At 37.6% G+C, this 17355-nt stretch overlaps 2 protein-coding genes across 3 annotated transcripts in view; both read left to right on the top strand.

Moving 5' to 3' along the window:
* Positions 1 to 290: 290 nt before the first annotated feature.
* On the top strand, positions 291 to 9294 carry LOC124299035 (DNA replication licensing factor Mcm7). Of its 2 annotated transcripts, none has more exons than XM_046751867.1 (10): positions 291 to 612; positions 2619 to 2827; positions 3247 to 3410; positions 4793 to 4973; positions 5163 to 5300; positions 5379 to 5561; positions 5861 to 6074; positions 7011 to 7488; positions 7725 to 7876; positions 8229 to 9294. In XM_046751867.1, exons 1-10 carry the CDS (start codon positions 573 to 575, stop codon positions 8639 to 8641), a joined length of 2172 nt encoding a protein of 723 aa, XP_046607823.1. In that variant the 5' UTR covers positions 291 to 572; the 3' UTR covers positions 8642 to 9294. The 2 variants fall into 2 exon arrangements, with proteins under 2 accessions (XP_046607823.1, XP_046607824.1); XM_046751868.1 differs by lacking the exon at positions 291 to 612 and adding an exon at positions 1078 to 1099.
* A 744-nt stretch (positions 9295 to 10038) lies between these two features.
* LOC124299036 (division abnormally delayed protein) overlaps positions 10039 to 17355 on the top strand; it is a 66289-nt gene continuing 58972 nt past the window's right edge. Inside the window, exons 1-2 of the mRNA XM_046751869.1 lie at positions 10039 to 10650; positions 16285 to 16425. Of these exons, the coding sequence (XP_046607825.1) occupies positions 10491 to 10650; positions 16285 to 16425 (301 nt within the window). The 5' untranslated portion in view covers positions 10039 to 10490. The remainder of the gene's footprint in view (positions 10651 to 16284; positions 16426 to 17355) is intronic.

Below are 17355 nucleotides of genomic sequence, written 5' to 3' on the forward strand. Positions count from 1 at the left end.
TAATTACTTACCCTGTGCCTAGTTTATTTTTTTGTACCAAAATTTATCACGTGAATGCATTTCTTGCTTCCGTGTTTCAGAAACGGCATTTACTGCAATGAGATGAGATGTCAATTGTAAAAGATACAATAACACGTAAAATGATTGAAGAAACTATAGAGCTGGTACAGCACGCAAGTAATATGACAGTTATTGTTAAAAAAGTAAATCGAGGACGTTTATGATTTGCAATATGCCAACAAAGATGAACGTTCAGTAGAATGGCTAATACTTTCTTCTAATACGGTTATTCGATCTTAAGTATGTTACACACATACCGTTCACATGCCTTTAGTCAGCATAAAGTTACCTCTAATCAAAACCCGCGCCCAAACTCTGCCAGCGACAGTGGGGCCTCTAGCGCACTATCACATGCACCTACTTTTTGCGATTGCGCGGCAAAAATGGCGGGAAAACTTCGCCGGCGTCAGTTGTTCCCAACGTGCTGCTGTGTTTAGTCGAAGTCCGGTTGTTTCATCACTTTAATTTTGGCGGTTGATTATTGTCGGTGGTAAACCAAATCAAGAGTAAAAATGCCTACGAAAGTAAATAGAGACTACACAAAAGACAAAGGTGAGCTGCTTAAACCAATTAGTAATTTAACCCTGTAGTTTATTGATCAATTGATAATTCGATAACCTCAAATGTAGTGTTGTTATTTTCCAAGCTGCATTTGAAGCACTCGCAGTTCTGACTATTGGTTAAAATCGATTAGCGAAGAGAGTCAGTCAACGGCATTGTGTTGAGCCGTGCAACAAGGAAACTGAGATAAAAGTTCAAATTTAAAAAACAGTCAAAATTCCCTAAGAAGGCTTACAGGGTTGTCGTATGGGAACAATCTCTCCTCGTTGTTATTCTTGACAGTTGAATCTGTTCAGGGATCTGATGTCTTCGTAAAGTCAATTGCATATTGATTTTAATTACTCAGTTAATTTGTTCGCTGTTGCTTGTTGCACAGTAGAATGACCGCCGAATCTCTCCTTTCCCAGCTGACTTGTTTAATACATATATCAAGTCTCTGACGGTGACACACACTGGCAGCATAATTAATACTATAATGGTTGGTTTACAGTTGGATTGTTCACCGAGTTTTGCAAGTTGGTTCATTTTGGAAGTTCCAACAAATTGTATAATATTCACTAATAGTTTATCACTAACAGGGTAATGATACTGAAGCAATTTCTCAGTCGTTCTGGTTCTTGTGTTTTATTGTGTTGACTAAAAAATCTCAAGAAGAAATTTTATGTGGAATGAATCCAAGCAATTAAACTAGGAAGTCCCCACAAAGTCTTCCTTCAGAATCTTAGATGTTTCAACGATTGTCGATGAAGTTTGTAGGAATTCCAGTTCGTCCCTTTTAAGAACACCTACAAAGAGAGAAGATTTGCTGATTTTGATGAATTTTTATCCAACAAATTCATAATAAAATGTATTAATTTTTTTGCAACTCACATAGGGCTAAAATACAATTTTTAACAGATATAAGAAAATTCCAATAAAAAATTACTAATTTGTCTTTCCAGATAAATGCTGTTACACTAGATTAACTAGTGTCATAGATTCCTAAAGTTAATTATTGTTACCGAAGATCGATTTTGTTAACTTGGAATTTTTTGTCTTTAGTCTGTGAATGATTGAAGACAAAGCTTTGAGCGAAAATCAAACTATTTCTCTAAGAGATTAACTACTGGGTGGCCACTGGTCAGGGAAAACTGGAATGTCAGAGAATTTTTCAATTAGTTGAAGAATTTTGTGTGGCATGGAAAGAAAAAGAATAAAGCTTCCCTCACGAAGAACCTAAATTCTAAGAACAAATTTTTCTCATGTGCTCGGTTCCATGACCATTAAATAAATCATAAACATATTTTTGAATACTGATTGATTGGGAGCTTTATTTATTAGATACTCGAATTGACCCTAATAGTTCAGATTTTAGTCAGGGAAAAATTATAATTTGGTCAGGAAAAGTTTGAGAAAAGTTACAGAATTTTTTTGACTATCTTTGGTAGCTGCCATGAACTATGAATAAAATCACAAACAAATAATAAAACTTGGAAAAATTACATTCACAAAAGAAATTGCAAATAACTTAACCACTGTATAGGTACCTCGTGTGTATCTTGTAGTTTTCAATACCAATAGATCACGATGATTTAAAAAACCTCTGGCGGTGGGGTATCGAAAACCAAACTCATCGGAACCTCTGCTGTGTGATCTCGGTGTAACTTGTGCACAATAACTGCACCGTGCTTATAGGAAAAAATTCTGACTTTGAAAAAATGTATGGTTTAGAAATAAGCTTGCGTCGTCATCGACATAACTTGAATGGTTTTAATCAAAGTTGTTAGATTCAGCCACTCACATTAACTCCCAACTTTAACTGTATAACGGAATTAGAATTGATATTTGTTAAGGTGATGCACAAGGATCTGAATATTTTGAAATGCTTACTTCAGGTAGTATAAACTGAAATTGTGTCATGGACTGAATGCGGCAATAATCCATTATCTCTATTTTAACATTAAGTAATTTTCACCAATACTGAGTGACTCACACCAAATACCTGATCTTTGTTACAGAACAGCTCAAGCAGTTCTTTGCCGAGTATGCGAAAATGGATGATAAATCAGGCGATAAGACGTTTAAATATCGCACTCAACTCACCAATATTGCTCATAGAGAGCAAGTTGCATTTATCATTGAACTTGACGACGTCACTGAATTTGATGACGAATTGGCTGAAGCTATACAATATAATACTCGTCGTTATACTGCATTAGTATCAGAGGTACAATGAGAGATGAGTAATCATTGAAAGCATTTCTCTTATTTTTGACAGAAAACTGTTAGTAATTTTCAAAGCTTGTAGCTGCTATATGTCAAGTCAAAGTGAAGGCTACTTATAAAATTGAACAGAGCCTTCAGAAAACCAATACCCAATTTCACCTTGGAAGTCCGCACTTTGTTTATATAGAAACAATTTGTGTCATTCTGTGTCAGATGGGATGAAAATTCGTAATATTAATATCCAACAATAGATTTTTCAGAAAAATCTTTATTAAACAGTATAAAATTGTTCGAAATTTAGTAAAACGATATGATGCAAAACATAATCACATTTTTCAAATGCAAACACTTAAGTTTAATTCCTAAGTTACAAAATGATGATGTTTTTCAATGTTACGAATTTCAATCTCATTACTTTAGATAGTCCAAGAAATGTTACCCGACTTTAAAGAAAGAGTCGTACCACCTAAGGATTCATTGGATGTTTATATTGAGCATCGTTTGTTGATGGAGCAACGCAACAGACATCCTGGAGATCAGAGGGACCCAAGAAACAATTATCCACCAGAGCTCATGCGACGATTGTGAGTAATGCATTGATCTAACAACTGTAATATCTATAATTTTTCACCACTTAAGTAGAGAAACGGTCATTATATTTGTTGGTGTCTCAAGAATCATAGTTCGTGAAATAATTCTGTTTGTTTTCTGTGTGTTCACAGTTGTATCCTATTTCTATAGGTTTATTTAATACGTAAATTTCTTTAGTATTTTCTTAGTAGCCTGCTTCTTAGTTGGAATTTATTTTGTTCTTGTGTAGAAGTACGTACTATAACAAAAAATATAACAGCAATGTGTGTAGATGCTGCACATTCTGTAGGGATCGGGTAAGGAGGAAATACACGGAGGGAGAGGAATTCTTAAACCAACAAAATAGATTTCGTTAAGAGTCTATGCACTACCAATCGAGTATCACTTATTTGCTCCAAATACAATGACTTCAATTCAACAATTTTGATTTAGTTAGTTTGTCAAAATAATTTAGTCAAGCGAATTCCTTGATTCGACAAAATTCTTTCTTGTCGCGATCGAATGAAATATTAATTCGAGTGAACCTTTTAATGTTTTACCGAAATTGAGTCAACTAAATATCATTTCATTTGAAGTTTACGTATTGTTCCTCCAAGTCGCATGTTTGTTGACAAAAGCAATTAGGTACTTCAAATAAAATAAGTACATGAATCTAGCCAATAAAAAATTTACATCGATTAATGCTGTACTTTGTTGATTTAACCGGAGCTTGTTTGGCGTAACTAGTTGGATCAGTTGCAATAATTTTTTTACTAAGTAAAACAAACACCACATACTTTAAAATAAGTAGAGAATATATTCATCGTAAACATCAGTATACTAGTACGATAAACGGCCACTAGGTGGTGAACTTTCTCAGTACGGAAGTAGCTTCAGAGATAGTTATAAAACCTGGTAGTTGGCTAGGAAGTTTGATACGGATGATGGAAGAGAAATTTATCATCAGAGGTATTAAAACCTTTGAGAGCATAATGTCAAGTTTAGTGTTGATATTCTATGTCGGTTTTGGCAAATACCTTTTTTGACATTCGTACCCTAGAGACAATATTGTGTACCCAATCATTCTCATACATAAAGATATAAGTAATCCAAAGCTACTCGAAATTACGTGTAACATCAATCACAAAGAATGTTTGATGCTGCTGGTAATAATACAGGTTGTCAGGATTAACATCATATCCGATACAAAACACACTTATTTTAAGACAAACGCTGAAAACCCTGTAGGATCAACCCAGAGAAGTTGAATTGAGTCTACGTAATGCCTCCCTGAAAATCAAGTAACTTTTACTTTTCCATAAATTTCCTGTACATTTATTACGTTTCCATGGATTAAAATAGAACATCCTATCTGTACATATCCATCTCTTTTCAGCGAAGTTTACTTCAGAGATTTCGGAGCATCTAAAGCTTTACCGGTTAGAGATATAAAAGCTGAGCACATTGGCAAATTAGTCACAGTAAGGGGTATTGTTACCCGATCCACAGAGGTTAAACCGATGATGGTCGTTGCCACTTATACTTGTGATCAATGCGGGGCAGAAACATACCAACCGGTAGGGAAAAATCATGCTGGTTCATTTTGCACAAAAGTCCCATAGGGAGCTATTCGATTATGCTGTAGCTCCCAATGGGGACGTTGCTCGAAATGTTCTGGTACATATAATATCGAATAGATGACTGAACTTAAAATTAATGACTTTCAAAAAAGTACAGTTATTATTACTTCGCTACTCAATGTGCAGGTACTTTCGCTAAGCTTCATGCCCTTGCAATTCTGTGGAAGCGACGATTGCCGGGTCAATAAATCTGGAGGAAGGTTATCTTTACAGACAAGAGGTTCCAAGTTCATTAAGTTTCAGGAGATCAAGATTCAAGAACATGTAAGCTCAAGTAGTCAACAGTGTAGTCAGATAATCTCTGAATAAAAGATAGAATCTTACTTGCATATTATATTGCAGAGTGATCAAGTACCCGTTGGTCATATTCCAAGATCGTTGACGATCTTCTGCCGCGGTGAAATGACAAGGCAATGTCAGCCTGGAGATCATGTAACTATTACTGGAATATTTTTACCTTTACTGAGATCAGGATTCAGGCAAATGATGTCTGGACTACTGAGCGAAACTTTCTTAGAGGCACACGTAAGAATATTCTTTCATTTTGTACGAAACTGTAATTATTCGTGACAATTACTCTATACTTTATTCTTATACTGGAACAAAAAAATTGTACTCGATGTATAGGTAGAATTACCCTTATCGGATGAGTTTGGAAAATGTTTCGATCTCTATAGCCAAGTCTGATAAACAAAAATCAACTTATATTCATAGGAATACTGTAATTGGTTACGAATAAAAAATAACCTTATTCCTCACAGACGACATTTCATGTCAAAGAATTTGGAGATAGCTAAATTTCACTAGCCACTGTTCAATTTCAGAGAGTTATTGGCATCAATCAAATAGATGCCGAGAATGACGCCTCTAACGAATTAACACCCGAAGAATTAGAACTGTTAACTGACGATGGATTTTATGATAAACTGGCGTGTTCTTTGGCGCCAGAAATTTACGGGCATGAGGACATCAAGAAAGCTTTGTTGTTACTTCTTGTTGGTGGTGTTGATAATAAATCCAATGATATGAAAATCAGAGGTATGAAATTTTTTTTTTTATCAATTCTTATCGCCACAGTAACCTTAACCAATCAGTTCAATAAAATTATCCTCTGTATAAAAAACCCGAAATTTACCGAAATGCGTATTTCCAAGTAAAAACGAGTCAGTTGATTAAATAAAATTCGAAAAGAAACAAGGCTCTACTTGTATTCAATGTAACGTTTACTAAATGGTAATGCTTGTTGAAAGAGAATTTATCATCGTGAATAAGAAGTTTCTTCTCTTCAAGCACTGTGTATAAGGAGGACTATAATGTGTAGATGTTGTGTTTACCCTTTTGAATCCTTGCTTCCGATGAGAAGCCACATAAGACAAGCAATGCCGTCTAATCAATGATATGCAGATGTACAAATCATTTTTATACGAGAAGAATATTGTTGAAAGAAACACAGGAAAACAAATTCGAACTCACTGGTGATGAGAGAAATTAACGACAACAGAGTCAGGGCGGCTAGGTGGTCGAGTGGAGTAAGGCTCCGGTCAAGCATCTCTAGACGCCAGGTTCGATTCCTGGCTCCGTCGTTAATTTTTCGAAATCACCAATTCTTCGAATTTACATTCTTTCAGAATTTATTATCAATGGATATTACCATAATCCAAAACTATAGGCTCCGTGCTAGAGAAAAACTGCAATTTTGTGAACCCAATTATAGTCTACGGGCTCACAGTTGGCTATCGAAGTGGCTAGCTATTCCATCGCTTTATTTCGACTCACCGAGTTTAGCACACTTATATGTATACACTTATTTGATCTTGTGAATAAGTTAGAGAATGTTGAAGATTCAAATTTTTTCCACAAAGCTGTGAATGATTTTGCCACTTCGATTCGCACTTTTAACAATCATGGTCCCATATAGATGGCTTTTCCTTACCGATAGCTGGGCAGCGATCATAATCGATGTAACATACACAGGTAACATCAATATTTGTTTAATGGGAGATCCTGGAGTAGCAAAGTCACAGCTGTTGTCATATATAAATCGGTTGGCATCACGATCTCAGTACACAACAGGACGTGGATCATCAGGTGTTGGTCTAACCGCAGCTATTCTGAAAGATCCATTGACGGGTGAAATGACGCTTGAAGGTGGAGCCTTAGTTCTGGCTGATCAAGGCGTATGCTGTATCGACGAATTCGATAAAATGGCAGACGCAGATCGAACTGCTATTCATGAAGTTATGGAACAGCAGACAATTTCAATAGCTAAGGCAGGGATAATGACATCCCTGAATGCGCGGGTGTCGATATTAGCTGCTGCCAATCCCGCCTATGGCAGATACAATCCAAAAAGGACTATCGAGCAAAATATTCAATTGCCCGCTGCCTTGTTGTCTCGATTTGATTTACTTTGGTTGATTCAAGATCGAGCAGACCGAGATAACGATCTACGGTAGGTGAATTGTCTCCGGTATTTTGGTTAAATAACCTAAGTGTTGCACACTTTGTAGTTATAAAAGCAATCAAACATATTGTATCTTAAGCGCTGTGCCATTTACTCACGAACTGTAGCATATTGTTACTATTTTCACTGGCAGCAGTCAGTTTTAATTTCAATATAAGGTACTGTTATTCCACTCTAGAGGTGTTGAAATTTCAAATATATTATTTTTTTGCAATCATTTATAGACTGGCAAAACACATTACCTACGTACATCAACATTCTGTGCAACCACCGACTAAATCAGCAGCCTTCGATATGAAAACAATGAGAAAGTACATCGCTCTTTGTAAAAAAACGCAACCAGTTATAACTGAGGATCTCACAGATTTTATAGTCAGTGAGTATAATTCTTATTTTATAACATCGAAGTTAGTATTCACCTCAGCGGTTTTTGCGTTTAAAGTATATAATATATTTATATTTTATGAAATAGCCATTTTTAATACCTTCCAAATATTCTGCGAGGTTTGTTCCTGTTAGCAAAATACTAAAGCTTGGAGAAGACAGTCTTCAAGGAAACTAAACGTTTCAAAAAATATTCGAATCGTTACGTTATGCATTCACTTTTTACTCAAGTTGCTCATTAAGTCTTGAATTTTAATATCAGGAAATGATGAGCTTTTCAAATTTTTCTTTACTACTATAAATCAGTCCCAAAAGACGAAATGGAATGGAATCGTGTTTTACAGATTCATATGTGGAGATGCGTAAAGAGGCCCGGAATAGTCGTGACATGACATTTACGTCTGCCCGGAACTTGTTGGGTGTATTGCGTATATCGACTGCTTTGGCTCGCCTTCGACTGTCTGACACTGTCGAAAAAGACGATATTTCGGAAGCAATTCGTTTGATTGAAATGTCGAAAGACTCCATAAACCACCTTGAGGTGCGCACAATCAGACCCCAGAATCCAGTTGACAGGATATATGCCCTGATCAGGGATTTAGCGGGAACTGACAAGACTGTAAAAGTTTCGGACATTTTTGACCGGTGCACAAACAAAGGATTCAAACCTGATCAAGTGAATGAGTGCATCGAGGAATATGAAGAACTCAACGTTTGGCAAGTGAACCAAGCCAGGACACAGATCACTTTTTTGTAAAAATAATATTTCTGCCCATGTCTTTTATTTCAAAACCAACATTAAGTTTGTACATTAGTTTAGTGTTTTTCATTATTTCAAACTTGACTCAGTATATAATGCTTGATTATGGCTCAAATTATATTATTTTTTAGCTAGCTCGTAAAAAAAATTGTATTATTTGTTTACATAATTTCACTGCAAACTTAAATCAACTAACATGAATAAAGTAAATGTGATTCCATATCCTATTTTACCTACTAAAGTCGCATCTTCGTGTATCACTTGAAAATTCACAGTGAAATGTTACAATTGTATATTCGTATAACACTCTTAATTAATTAACAGGTAAATTAGATATGATATAAGTCAAATTTATAACCACAACACTGGTGCAATTCAACGCAATCTGTGATTTTCGCAATCACATAATTATTTGAATATTCCACCATGAATTTTTTTAAATTTATTTTATTTTTAAGGTGGGGGCGTCGTCCCCGTGACCCTGAACCCGCTCCCTTGCCCTAACTTCCGCCGACCTACATCCATGCACTTCTTGTATACGTTTCGTTGAATTTCCTCTTTCCTTTTGAAGTCAGTAATGTGGTCAGAGTTGAGTCGGAAATGAAGTCCCATGTGTAACACAGGAATAAAAGTCGATTATTCCCTTGTTACATAATGTATTATTTCAACCCTAATTGCTTAACCCTTTGAGTTACACATTATTGTTCCAAGTCCACTTATATAAAAATATAGTTCCTCTAGTATTTTTTGAATTGAAGGACAAAAGTTTTAAAAATGTATAGAATTCGAATATTTCAGGACAGGGATCTCTTGGGTCGCTTGCGACGAATTTGCAGTCTAATTGCAATTTAAAATAATTGACGTGAATTTTTGAAATTTATTAATTATAAACAAAAACTTTCGCCATATTGAATGCATCATCTTGAATTTCAACAATTCGACTTTAAATTTTTTTCAGCCAATTTGTTCATAGCCATGATAATATGCAATATATCTCAATAATTACTCTCGGGTTTTGGAAACGTTGGTATGCGGTCAGAAATAGCAAAAACCCTTCCTGAAGTATGTTCAAAAAGTTCTCTAAATATTAAAAAAAAAAATCGATAAGAAAAAGGCGGTTCGAACAGGTACGAATACTTACCGCTATGACTCGAGGATTAAATTGACTGTAATTTCTCTTTGCCCAACTTTTGGTTCGGACGGTACGCCCGATCCATCCTTAAAAAAAAAACCGCTTACCTGTGCTCCGAGAATGGTTCAGTGATCAACGAAAGGTATGCTCCGGCGAGTCGGGTATTCGGAAGCTTTCGGTAGAATGCGGTTCCGTCGGTGAGATGGCGGCACGGCCGGTCTGCCGTCGGACCGAATAGCAGCAGCGATCACAGCAGCCAGGCCAGACACGTCTGCGTCGGCGAAGGACGAAGGTCGGTGTACTCGGGGGGGTGAACGGTTTTTCAAATTGAGTTGATTTTCAGTCAGTCGTCAGTCGTGCCCAACGATTCGTGGAGTGAACGTCGCGCGGCGCCTTTGCTCACTGACTCAGACGAGTCGAGCTCAGCGTTGAGTCCTCGTCGATTTCGTTGGATTTTCCAGGTGCCGTGAGATTATCCCAGGCGTAGGGTTTTCCCTCTCGCACAAAACGTTCACGATCGAACGAGCCGAGGTTCTATGTTTATATATAACTGCACGCACGTACACCCGTATATATGTATAAATTTTTTATTTTTCCATTTTTCCTGCTATTAACCGACGTTCGATAAATTAGGAACGAGGTAGGGAAGTTAAGGGGAAGAAAATAAAGAATAACAAGTGATACCGGAAGTACGGAAAATCAGTTATCGGAAAAATGTGTGCTCTGCGTGGTGTGTTTGTGATTATTATATTGTGTGCGTGTCCGGGTGATGTGTTTTCGCGGACGACCAGCAGAACTGCCTGCGAGACAGTTAAACCCTTTTTTGATGGTAAAAATATCTCTATTGAGTATATGGAGGACGAGCCTTCAAAAAGTGAGTATATTCACCATCACGATACTATTAATATCAACTATTGACTATTTTCTTTATACATTCTCAACTCTCTCTATTCTCGTATTTGTTTACATTTCGCTATCCTCCAAACCCTTCCTTGAACCCATCTCCGTCACCATCGGAACCACTCGCACTCCATCGATAGAGATTATTTGATGATATACCGAAAGTTGAAACCAACCCACGAGGTGGTCCTTCGGTCGCCTGTCAACCTCTTCTTATTTTCAAACAGTTTGCGATTGAGCGCTCTCTTTGTGCGTACCACACGTATGACCCTGGCTTGCCGAAATAAACTATAATTATTGGGCTGAAGGAACCGGTGTCAACTTACGAGGTTAAAATTAGTAACGTTATCTTAACGAAACGAAATTTTTTCAATGATTTTAAAGGAACTAGGATTTCGAAATATAAGTGTGTTTTGTTTTGTTACGATTTACTGAATTTCAAACAATTCCAATATCGCAAAATAACGGGTTTTCCTTAGCACGAATCGTTACGATAACGTTACAAACTTCAATAATAATATGATGTCAACTTTGCTCCATACCGTGTATTTTAGGGATACTCATATTTTCTTCTCGACAAATTTTCGTCAGCAATTTTCCGAGCAACCAAAGCTTTGCTCTGGCGTAATATAATAATATACTCATCTACCTATTTGCTACTTCAATTGTTCGAGTGATTGAAATAAAAAATTTGTTCACCTTAGTGAAACTGCTCCTCCTTCGTATTGTTTTGTTTTTCACTTTTCTATAATTATATAATCAGGGAGTAAAATTAAAATTGTGATGATTGAAAAACATCGGACGAGCAATCGATCTGTGATGAAAAAAGTTTATTTTTAAAAATTGGAATCGAAGGGGAAAGAGGACATTTCGCTGAGTTAATTTTTTTCTAATAATAAGTTGACATCAGTAAACAGCGTCATCTTATCATAGTTATCGCAGCGCGTGTCTGATTGACTGACGGAAGCGCGTTGTCAATATTTGACGACTCTAAGCGTGCGATAAGTTTTAAAGCCGAGATCGTAACAATCGCGGCTGCAGGATCGACTCGTGCAGGTGACGGATAAATTTGAACTGACAAGCTTGCGAACAATCGTATTGACTGTAAAAATTTGAGTTGACACATCTACACGTTGACTTGATACCGTCACCGATATGTTAACCTTTCCATGGTATGTACGCAACGCCGTACAGTCTGGTTCGTAAAATTATTTACAAAATTTGACTATCTTAAACTATCGATAACACGAATATAAGTATGTTTTGCTTCGTTACGGTTAATTTACTGAACATCGGACAATCCTGTAGTCGCAAAATGACGATTTATTCTGAAAGTGCATCGTTACATTAACGTTGTAATCAGAAATATCATACGTATGTCTATCAGCATGGCGGTGCTGACATCATGTACATGTAATATATTCCCATAATGTACTACTTGATGCATCTACGCGTATACAATAATGCAAGGTCATAGAAGCTGTAACTAGGTGCCGCGAATACAAGCGTCCCGGAAAGCTTGCGATACAAATAATACAATACGAGAAATATGTAGAAATCGGCTAGATGCAACGGTTGCATATTCTTTCAAACTTTTTATAATTCATGGTAAATTTCTTATTATACCCTGCATCTACACCTTCGACCTGAAAACTTCCGACAGTGACTAATGTGTTTGACCATCTCGACCCCCCTCAACCAGTCGTCTCTTTCTATATCCTCCTCTTAAATCCTCCGCCCCTGTTTGTGTCGACTAGGGTGACAGCCGTGACGAAGAAATAGGAGGAGTACTCACACCGTCGACGACAACGAAACTGTTAACCTGCTTACGTTGTTTCTTATCGTTTAAGGATCTGTTGTTCTCACATATTGCTATGCCAATATGGTATTCGATGTCGCCGCCGCCGCACATTATACTTGTATAAAGGCTTGCATTAATTAAACTCAGCCTGCAGCATAATTTATGCCTGAACACTCATGATATAACAAGGGGAAACGGTGAAACTTGACAGATTCAGCGTCCCACTGCGCATGCGCGAGCTTTGTCAAATTTTCATGCAAGCCTGGTAACCTTAAGCTTCGGCTATGAATCGCGGCTTATGAGGGTTATGGACGCGATGTAGGTAATGCGAATGATTTTAGGGTAGTCAGATCTTAAACGGTTGAACCAGTCATTCCAAAAAGCTTGGCTATCTTTTACCTTTAACTGATCGTTGATCGTAAAAATATAATTTCAATACGCCACTTGACGCGCGAGAGTTTGACGCCATACCCGTTTCGTATAAGTTGGCTACCCTGCGGCGGTTGGCTTGCCGACCAGTCATAGAGTTCAATTATTTTGCGCATGAGTAGTCGAACACACAGCCTGAAAAGTTTCACCGTTCCCTCACGGTATTATGCATATCCAGAATAATATTCGTCGTGCTTATTCAGTCTGACCTCTACTGATCGCCATTCTTCAATATTTCAGTCAGCTTTAGATCACCGCGTAACGACACGAAAACTGCGCCATCAAAGATCGTAGAAATTGTTATTTTTATCGGATGGCCGCCGGGCACCATACCGCAATAAGTTTTACAATCTCAAATAAAATCCCGTGCTGCGCACAGTCGAACGGCAATGTCGGGGTTTCTGCTGTTTTAACCCCCGACCGAGTCCTTTTGGCGCCACACCTGCGGTTTCCTCCAAGTCTATTGTGTTCACGCCTTCTACACGCCATGCAGGGTATATTATTAGAGTGTGCAAAGTGTCAACAGCATGCGAACAAAAATGTGTTTATATGTATATACATACAGGCGTCTGTTTCCTCGTGAAAGACATGGTGCACGTTATATGACAATGATAATATTACATAGATCTTTCAACTGCCGTGGATGTTTGCGCACATTACGTACCACCACGGATGTATATTATACACACGACAGTTTTTCCAGGGGGCATTTTGGCCCCATCGTGTATATATACCTACTACTACGGTGGTTTGTAATCTCTCAAACTATGCGTCAAGTTGGGAGAAGCTTGTACACGTTGTACCTATTTATTTTCTCTCGCATCCCTTATCATCTCACCGTTTTTTTGTTGTCGCACTTGCAGTTCGTTTCTATTTGTAAAAGAACGTAGAGAAAATAAAAGAGAAAAAAAGAATAAATTCTTTTTTTTAACGACGCTGCAGCTTTTCTCATCGTTGGAAGTTACGTAGATGTACGTAAGAATTAAAAGCGAGTGTAGCTACCAAAAAAATATTTTAATTTCTGAATTTAATTCCTTCTTCCTCAGACCGTCACCAGTCAGAGTTATATACTCAATAAAAATACATTTCATTCATACAGGTTATATAGTTATGCATACCCTTTTCAGGATCTAAAACATTATTCATTTATTCGGCAGATGGTGAGAATAATAATTCGAATCTGAACAATAGTCGATTGTCACAAATTATTTATCCACATCAAGTGTTGACAATTTCAATGGAGTATATTTAATTCATTCTTGTTTTCTGCACTTCCAGTTCCGTGACTGAAAACCGTAAATTCGGACGAGGCTGAAGTTAGTAATGTTGACGTAACGAAATATCAGGGAAAAATCGTTACTGTACAATATTTGATTGACTTTCAAGGATTTGGCTTTTAAAAATATGAGTGTTTTGTTTATCATAGTTTATCAATTTTCAGACGATCTTAAAGATGAGAAGTAACGTTACTAACTTCATCCTTATAAATTGGGTATGGATTGTTTATCTCGTCCTGATTCCGCGATATTGCCGCCTAAGATTGAGAAAACATTTTCGAACGGCGGTATCGAAATCTCTGCAAAACGTTACCGTGTTTTAATTACCATCGTACAAGTTATTTAATTTCATTCGCAAATGTTATTTCGTTATGCAAAATGTAGCACCCACAAATGCAAATGAAATAAAGGGATGGGAAAATGGAAGCAAAAAAAAAAGAAACCGAAACGAAGTGAGAAACATGTTTTTTATTTCCGCGTGAAACCGGACGGAACAGGGAGGACGAAGATATATGGAATAGCAATGAAAGTTATCCATGGAAATCTGTGATATGCGCGTAATGTACGTACATACAATGGCGATGAATCATAACGCAAATATTTATTTATCTATTGAATACCTATAGCTACGCTCCGAAAATATATGAGCGGTGTAAAACTTATTGGGAATCGATAAAAGCGTAACGTGATAACTGATACGCAGCGAGACCGTCGAATAAACTTCAATGACAAAAATCAGTTGCTAAGGCTGCGTTTAACCCCTTCATAAATACCTGTTAAGGTAACTCACTGTTTCACGATAACCACCACGGCTATTCCAACTTTACTCCTACACGTCGGTATACCTGTAGTTATTATTTAAACTAATTGATTTAACGTTTGCGAACAATCGAGGGAAGGGAGTGAAGTCCATAGAGCCTAACTCGACAAATTGCAAAGGAACAAGTGATTCGCAAGGTTGTAGAAATTCTTAACGCCGTTTTCGAAAAGAAAATCGCTCATTTCGGTCTGCTCTAATTTTGCCAGTTCATTGCGTATGCTTAGTCGTGAATAACGACCAAAAACTCAAGAAAAATACAGTCAACTGAGAATTGTAGTCATCAGAAATAGGCAGGCAGGATTCTTGCAGTGAGAAAGTGCTGTTTCGTAATTTTGTTACGAGCAATAACCTATTCTGAAAAAAAGTCCATTAGAGACGAAAGGGCAAAGAGTACCTCACGGAAATACGATGAGTCTCTGTAGCATTTTTAGGAAAAGAAATTTCATGTAGCTCTTTGGTTAACGTCCAACTCTTATGATTACCTTAGACGTCAATCCGCTATTCCTACTTTCCCTTTCTATCTCATTCGTCGTTCCCCTGCCTCTTGGAAACTTTATCAGGCCATAATATCGGCGGTTGAGCTGTTACGACGTTTGCGAGCAAGTCTGTTACGTCGATCCTCGTGACTAGCACGTGAGCTGACGTGTCCAAGTGCAGTATGGGTTTAATACCCACCGAAAGTAATTTGGTCAAATTGCATGGAACAAGATACCGCGGAGAAATGATGTTACAAGTTTTCGTTCTGTCTTTAACCTTATGACCTATAACTGCGGAAACAATCATATTTGGTTACCGTACGCGAAACGTGGTAAACCAGAGACTCGTAGGAAATTTTAAAATCTCAAAAATTCAAGTACTCCAGACAAGTCTTGATGACCCTTTTTCGAACCAGAATTTGGTTCTCTTCAGGATTTTAGAGCAGGTCATTCTGAGAAGACGGACTGTATCAAAGATTCCTTAGTGTTATTAGATATGATCAAGCAAAAGATTCGGCGCATAACTTTTCCAATGTAGCATAGCTTCATCGCAATTTCAGTTGTGATAGGTGGTGGTAGTTCATCCGGCACTACAGAGGTTCGTTATCATGCCACATGCAGCCAGTGTCAATTGCAATGCCGAGGCCTATTTGGCACGATTCGATCCGAAGAGCGTCGAAACAGTTTCAATGTCACTGGTCTAGTAATTTGGTCGGTTATAACTTGATCTACCGGTGACTAACAATAAATCTTGACGAGAATAAATGGCGGAATGATAAGATTCTTTCCTCTTCTTTCTTCACAGCTACGTGTGGCGGGTCTTGCTGCAGTTCTGACATGGAGCACCGAATCCGGAACCAGGCGAAAAGTGATTTCCAAAATTTGATGCACCATCACAGCCGAACTCTCCAAGGTCTCCTGGCGTCTACCGCAGACGCTATAAGGGGTGAGTTGACTTTATTGACCACACTTGTACCAAGATTATATTCTTTCAACAACACGAGGCGTCGTCTTACGAAGTCATCGGTTTACCGGATGCCTCGAGGGATGCATACGTCATCCGCCAAGAAAAATTCGGTAACAAAATGAACTCCAAGAAAACGATACGGCACACATTCCCGTAGACGCGGGGCGATATGGATGTACCGATGTTAAACACTGGCATAGGTGCATCTAACAGTGAACTAAATTATTGAATTCGTGTCGAAAATAAAAACCACCTTATATGCATGCGGCATGTATGCCAATGTGAACCACAATTCCTAGACGTGACGACTAATTTCCTGTAATTAGTAGTAGGGAGACGGTTTTACCTTAAAAAACGTCCCATGTTAAGAGGTCTGTTAACATTTATGGAGAATATGGTAGTTTGTCATCAATAATCGTGTACAACCGAACTACTAATATAAATTTGATTTATTTACTCTGTGCAATCAGCGTTTATCGTGAACTTGAGATTTCTGTATCTCAGAGTAACTTTAGCATTTTCTCATAGATTTTTGGTTGGCTAATAAATGGCCTTTTTAGGAAATTGTATTGTAATGGGAAAGTCTTGTACAACTGGTATATGTATAAAGTATACAGAGTGATTATCTATCGACAGAATGGCCCGTCGTCTGCTATGGTTTAACGCGCATGCGCTACAAATCAATAGCAGATGTTTGCCAGGGCAGCCAACCGTCACAAACATAGCCTCAAAAATTTTGATAGCTGTCGGTATTGAATACAACTTTCAGTGACAACTGTCAAAAGTTTTGAGGTTATGTTTTTGACGGTTCGCCGCCCTCGCAAATAACTGCTATCGAATTTTAGCGCATGCGCATTTAACTATAGCAGATGACAGACCATTATGTCGACCGATAATCACTCTGTATAT

This window comes from Neodiprion virginianus, chromosome 2 (genome assembly GCF_021901495.1).
Source record: "Neodiprion virginianus isolate iyNeoVirg1 chromosome 2, iyNeoVirg1.1, whole genome shotgun sequence".
In the NCBI taxonomy this organism is placed as follows: Eukaryota; Metazoa; Arthropoda; class Insecta; order Hymenoptera; family Diprionidae; genus Neodiprion; species Neodiprion virginianus.